We start from the raw sequence: 7,033 nt of genomic DNA, 5'->3' as shown, positions 1-7,033 counted from the left end.
GACACTCGTTAGCACGCAGGACCGTTCGTGAGAGGGCCTACAACTCGCGATATCTTGCACCAATTACGTCATCTCGTATCCCCCTCGGCGCTCCTATAGTTTATTATGCCGTCCTGCCCAATGTTTATATATACTTTTTCTAAACATTTTAATTATTTCGGCAACTTTTTTTCTGGTACTTGTTTTTTCTTATATGTATGTTTTGTTTTTTGTAATTTCTGAAATAAGCCACTTTGGCTTATTCACAGCAATATATACTTGATAGGTAATTAAGTAATTTAGTGACATAATTAAGAATTTGTCTTGGGGATAGGGGATTAAGTTTTTTTAAGTAGAAAACTGTAAACTTTATATCACTCAAAAAAAAATTAAACTCAAACTCTATTAAGAACACTATTATTTATAATATTTTATATTATAGTTAGATTACTATTAAATTATAAATATGTATTACAAAATATTAGTAAAATAAGGCTTTGGGGAGGATCTCATCCCCCCTCAATAACGCCCCTGCTATGAAATGTAATTAGATATTGAACTGTGTGTTATTAATTATCATAATACGAGTACCTATAACATATTAAGTTACCTAATAAATAAGTCTGTAATAATTTAGATATTCACTTCAAATGTATAGACCCATCATAGAGCCGGATTCATTCATGGGTTTTATTTCATGTGCAGATCCCAGATCTGCATCCATTCGAATGGTAATATTAATTATAAATTATAATTAATTTATTATACAGTATCAGACATCAGTACCGGTATTCATTTTATTAATTATTAAAAACAATAATAATAAATAAAAATAACAATAATAATTTATAATAATAATATTATAGTATTATATATATATATATATATATATATATATATATATATAGATAATATTATTATTTATTATAACAAACAAATAATTTATTAAATCAAAAACATGCGGGTATACACAAACAAAGATAGCGCACAGTCTCTTCCGTCCTTCCGATCAGGTATGTTGCCTGGTGTGAATGAATTATTAAATGAATTATTATTATATTAATTATTTTGTATATAATTACACTTGCTCATATCTATCCGATAATCTATATTATAATACCGCATTGTCAGACAATAATATGTCTGTGTCCGGTCGACGCTGATGCTCTGTATACTTGCAACTTGCATCACATCATTCACATCACCTTATTCGGAAACTGAGTGCTGAGTCGGCGGCACCGCAGATGACGTTTTTATTCTGATCAACTCACCCGTACCGTTTCCGCTACGTCATTGATCATTAAATCACCATCACCGTCATTGCGACACCTGGGCCGCACTGTCACCCACGCACCGTACTTGGTTCTACTGCTGTCATCCGTCCAACCGTCCCGCCATGTTAACGCTATCCTCCGTCGCGTGCCGTACCGTCGCGATTCGAATCACGCCACCAAATATGCGACGAGCCTCAAGCGTGTGTCGCGTCCATACATGGTATTTTAATTTTTAATACGACACTGTCACACCGGCACTGACATAATTTTATCGTTATTATTTCATTATGATACGCAGTCAAAAAGTTCGCCCGGCGGTATAACAATTATCTGTTATCGACTAACGACAAGACAATAATATCATTTACACAAATAGGTACCTACTCAGAATACTTATATTTCTTTAACATACTATAATTCATACAGTATATATGTGTATATATGCAGTGTATCACTAAGTTTTGACAAATGAAATAACTTGTGTTCTAATCAATATTTTTTTCATAAAATTAATAGACGCTTGTACTAAACATGTAATATAAAAACTTTATTATTATATTAATAATAATAATATTATATTTATAATAATTACCTATATTAATAAAAATAGTTTTAACGTTTATTCCCGTAGTATATAATTTGAATAATCCGTTTGCGACTTATGAACGTTTAAATATTCGTTCAACTTTCTGTTATCGGGTATTTACTATTTAATCAAAACCAAAAGTAAAAACCAGTAGGTAGTCAAAACGAATACAGTAACTATATTCTTTATTATCTATGATCATTGATCTGTCTGTCCTATCGGCAATCGCCAATTGCCACGACAGCTTTATCTAAATTATACAATATATTATTATCAATATTCGGTTATGGTTATCGACTTATCGTTATAACTCCATACAAAAATTTCGTTTTGACTACGGATTTTTATTTTTGGTTTTGATTAAATACATAGTACCAGAAAGTTGAACCAATACTTTAACTTTCAAAAGTCGTAAATGGATTACTTAAATTAAATATTGTTAACGTTAAAACTATTTTTTTGGATATGTTTATAAATTGGTTATATTGTTTTTTTTCAAAATAAAAAAATTAATTTTACACATGTAATACAAGTGTCTATTAATTTAATAAAAATTTTTTTTTAAATATTGATTGGATCACAAGTTATTTTATTTATCAGAATTTTGTGATACACCCTATATATATATAAAAATTATATTATTATTATTGGTTTGTAAAATGGTAGAAAATGTTATCGATAAGTTTACAAAATAATTAAACTAGGTATTAAGAGGACGTTATACCCGCATGTGTTATCTCTGTCTTACTAATGTAGATCATACCAAATTTGCGTTCAGCAGAACACATAATTTTGTGATGTTAGCTTTAATATTAGAGTAAATTTACCTATCATCAAATTTAAAGGTAAGAATATTATCTAGAAATGTCATATTTTTTTATTGATATTATCATTTTAAAGTGAGTTATAGGCTTAAAGCCATGTAAAATATTACAACTTTAAAATATTCATAACTCACTTTAAAATGATAATATCAATAAAAGCATATGACATTTTCTAGATAAAATTTTTACCTTCAAATTTGATAATATGTAAATTTACTCTAATATTAAAGCTAACATCATAAAATGTGTTTTACTGAACAAAAATTTGTTATAATTTACATTAGTAAGACAGAGACAACACATACGGGTATAACATTCTCTTAAGGTAGTATTAGACCAATATGGCAATGTAAATAACATTTTATAATTTTACTTCACTGGTATAATTAGGTAAATAAATGGGTTTGTATTATTTTGTTTTTGTTTAAGTAACTTAGATAAGTTTAAATTTTCTGCCTTTCCAGTATATTTACACTTGGACCATCACTGTTATTTTTGAAAGAATTATACAAGTTCATAATAAATGTAAATATATAATAAAATAACTTGTTCAAAGTATTATAATATTGTACCAAACTACAAAATACTATTAAAATACAAAAATTTTAATATTACTGAATAATTATAATTATAATAACTTGTTGTCATCAAATACTAATGTTCATATTCATTCAATATTTAAATTGGTTTTTTAATTTCACATATTATGTTTTAAGATCTATTATAGTAAGGTACACCAATATTATTTATGTACACATTACTGACGTATGAACAAAAATTTACTTTCTTCTAATTTAATACTTACAGTAAATTATGAACTTTATTACTACTGTATTATTATTATTTATTCATTATTTATGATCAATATAAAAAAAAAAAACAAACAAAACAATCATACTAAATAAATTAAAACTAAGAATGATAACAGTCATAGGATTTCATCAAACTATTTAAGTTGATTATTTGAATTGTAAAAAAAAAACAATAAATTTTCATACCATAATATCACATTAACAATAAATATTTCAAAGAGAGATGTAAAAAAGGAACACAGTTGTAAAAAAAATATTGTAGTTAAAATTACTAATAATATTAATCTATAGACAAACATTGGGCACCTTCTTGATCAGGTACATTCTCCATATTATCAACATATGATATTCTGTAGACACTTATTGTGTGTTTATTATCATCAAATTTGCAACTCACATGATAGCCTCCGATTAAGAATGTATAAAATTGATTACTATAACGTTCACGGACATATACTGATCGAGGGTCTTCTTTCAATATGCTTACTATAGTTGCTTCAATATCATTAGTATCCAATGTGTCTAAAAATTCTCTTGCTCTCGGCGAGAACTCCACTGTTAGTTGTTGCATCAGTGGTTCAGTAATCCACAGAGGTACTCGCACCTATTTATTTTATAAAATTAATTAAGTTTACGAGTAACAGCGTACATAGTAATTAGTTTTAAATTAAAAACCACAATATTGTGTCATAAATTAATCCAAAACATTTATTGTGTATAATGTAATTTATAAAATAAGTATACAACAATATAAACATATATTAATAAAATATTATACCCTTGTATGAAGTGGAGAAAGAGGCATATCATATGTATCAGTTTCTTCTCCATCAGGTGCTTCTCGGTCAGTTGTCAATGGATCCAATAGTATTTGATGTGACCCATTATCAAATAATGAAACGTGTTGGTCAGATCTTAAGGAAGCTGGTGCATCATAATGAGGAATATATGGTTTGATATCAAGCACTGGAGTACCATCTATCATGTCCACACCAGAAAAATACACAGAATTTCCTAAAATTTAAAATACTATTAACTTTTAGAATTTTTAAGATTAAAACTAAAATAGTTAAAAGACACTATTATTTGAATAATTAAATATTAGAAGATGCAGTTGCTGAAAAATTTTTCATACCCATAATCAAAATGTATTCTTTTTATTTACAACAATAGGTCATGTATATTACTAACTTCTTTAAATTTAAAAAAGTAGTTATTCATAAACATTTTAAAAGTTACCTTCAACTTTATCAATTTGCACTAGAGACAAACCAATTGGTGAGGGTCGGTGTGGAGATCTAGTGCCAAGTACACCGGTTCGCAGTCCATTCAATCTAGGTGGTGATACTTTTGCATGGACATGAGTGGTTTCATTTTTATGAAAATGAAACAAAACCCTGAAATATAAATTATAATAATATAATATAATAATTAACATTTTATCCTGGCTAATAACATTAATTTTATTTAAATTACCACATATGAGAGAAATCCGAGAGACCTTCAAGAGCATGGTTAGGATTAGTGAATATAGAGTTTGATATTGTCAGACAAGCTTGGGCTAGTGGACAGAGACCGGGTTGTCGAGGAACACCTCTACGTTCTTTAAATTTTGTTTTTATCGTTCCAATAATGGATAGTTCTATTTTTCCAGAGCTACTGGATGTGCTTGGTTCGTTTGAAGCAGTTAAATCCTTTTCATTCAGCTGTTTTTTTAAAGACTCATTCTGTTTTCTAATGAAGAAAATAATAACAATTATTGTAAGTTTTATAGAAGAACACACATTATTACATACCTCAACGAATTAATTTGGGCTCTTGCAACAGATAACTGTTTCAAACTTTCAGTGATATCTGTGATATCGTCAACTGTTTCAGAACTGTAAGCAGATGCCATCCTATGTAACTAATATTTAATTAACTTTTCACAATTCTGAAAATGATAGTATAGCTTTAAAACACATTAACACTACAATAGTCTTCAAAATACAATCAGTTCATCAAAATGGATTTTGATATTTTCAGCAGTTAGCACTATCGAGCACAAACATTACTCAGTGACTGGTGACTGCCGACTGGACACTAGATAACTAGACCAAGTAGACTATAATAGTCTATAAGTCAATACTTCAGTAATAAAGGAAAATTATTTATTTGTTATAACATAGGTAAGTCAGAACATGTAACGTGTATACTCGATATACTTGTTTTAAATGTCTTGCTTACTATTAATCAATAATCGTTATGACCTATGACGTACGAAAGATGAGATATTCGTTATCACGAATTGAGTTTGTGATTACCGCGGTAGACATTTGGTATTGGGGGATAACATTCTGGAGTTTTGAGTATTGACCAGCCTTCAACAAGTTCAACATCAACAACAATCGTCTATCAGTAGTTTGGTACACGTGCATGACAGGATAGTGAGTTCTTACAATTTTGAATTTTTGCTTGAGAAAACAAATCAAAATACGCTATTAACGTGACGCGATATTCATAATTTCAATCTCGTAATTATCAGCACGATTTAAGATAATAGTGATAATACTATTTTAAATCATGTTCAATATAGTCATCGTTATTCTAAACAAAACTTTTAAAAAATCAATATACCTATAGATATTTTTGGTCTATTTAATATCACTTAACAGCGATCGCATACCGTTTGGCTTCATAAAATAGTTTAAAAAAAAATTTTTTTTATGGAACTTACAAGAAAGACTCAAAATTCAAATTTTTGATACCGGGTACCAGTGTTGCGTCACCCCAAGACACGATTCCCTTAAAAATGGTTTTCATGACTAATACTTGAAATGTTGACAAAATGTTATAATTATTTATTAACCAAATGTAACAAAAACACGAAGATTCTTGTCTCTTGAATTAACTTAAATATTATTAAATATAAAATGATCACGGTCACAAGTCTTAAGTAATTTAATTGTGACTAAGTGGGTTGGGTCTCAGACAAAAGAATTAAATTTGGGTACAAAATGAATGAATTTGTGTAAAATATTTAAAAAAAAAAATTGGTGGGTATAAATGGATATTCAGAGGTCAATTGAGAATCAAGTGTGAGTGGAACTTTAGAAGCTGTAAATTGTTATGATATTTAAATAATTTTTTTTTTTTTGTCAACAATAATTATAATAATAATGAAATAAACCTAGATATCTAAATATTTTTTTTTATGATAAATTGTATTTTCAATTTATAGGTGGAAATTTAAAAACGTTAATAGCTGAATGGAGTATATATTATGGGGAATTTTCTCAAATCTATAAAACTCATTTTAAAAACAAATCTACAATACAACATAGTATTTTATTGACATTAATTAATAGATATTCATGTAGCAAATAGGTAAGTACTAGGTAGGTCCAAAAAACCAATAATAAATCACATATGGGATAAATGGAATTACATTTTATATAGATTTCAATATTACGGGAATAATACGACATTAGTAAAGATTAAAGTTATGTAAATAAAATTGTATTAGAACGGAGCGATGAAAGTATTGATTTTATCTTAATGCGTTTTTTTGTGCGAGTA

The 7,033-nt window shown here is 28.0% G+C and overlaps 1 protein-coding gene across 1 annotated transcript; it reads right to left on the bottom strand.

The window, feature by feature from the left end:
* Window positions 1-3,176: 3,176 nt before the first annotated feature.
* On the bottom strand, window positions 3,177-5,742 carry LOC132922182 (tRNA (adenine(37)-N6)-methyltransferase). Its single transcript, XM_060985546.1, has 6 exons — window positions 5,466-5,742; window positions 5,272-5,408; window positions 4,952-5,209; window positions 4,715-4,872; window positions 4,254-4,489; window positions 3,177-4,079 (listed from the first exon to the last, which is right to left on the bottom strand). Exons 2-6 carry the CDS (start codon window positions 5,370-5,372, stop codon window positions 3,756-3,758), a joined length of 1,077 nt encoding a protein of 358 aa, XP_060841529.1. The 5' UTR covers window positions 5,373-5,408; window positions 5,466-5,742; the 3' UTR covers window positions 3,177-3,755.
* Between the last annotated feature and the right edge of the window lie 1,291 nt (window positions 5,743-7,033).

The sequence above is a fragment of the Rhopalosiphum padi genome, chromosome 2 (assembly GCF_020882245.1).
Source record: "Rhopalosiphum padi isolate XX-2018 chromosome 2, ASM2088224v1, whole genome shotgun sequence".
Classification (NCBI taxonomy): Eukaryota; Metazoa; Arthropoda; class Insecta; order Hemiptera; family Aphididae; genus Rhopalosiphum; species Rhopalosiphum padi.
The sequence above is the reverse complement of the archived record's forward strand: the minus strand, read 5'-3'. Positions and strand labels throughout refer to the sequence as shown.

Bases quoted from the DNA above. Each gene is read 5' to 3' on its own strand.
- LOC132922182 (XM_060985546.1), bottom strand. From the start codon at position 5,372: ATGGCATCTGCTTACAGTTCTGAAACAGTTGACGATATCACAGATATC. The intron at 4,873-4,951 runs GTAATTTAAATA...TTTATATTTCAG, and splicing joins TCGGATTTCTCTCATATGTG to GGTTTTGTTTCATTTTCATA. The intron at 4,080-4,253 runs GTATAATATTTT...TAAAATAAATAG, and splicing joins TTTCTCCACTTCATACAAGG to GTGCGAGTACCTCTGTGGAT.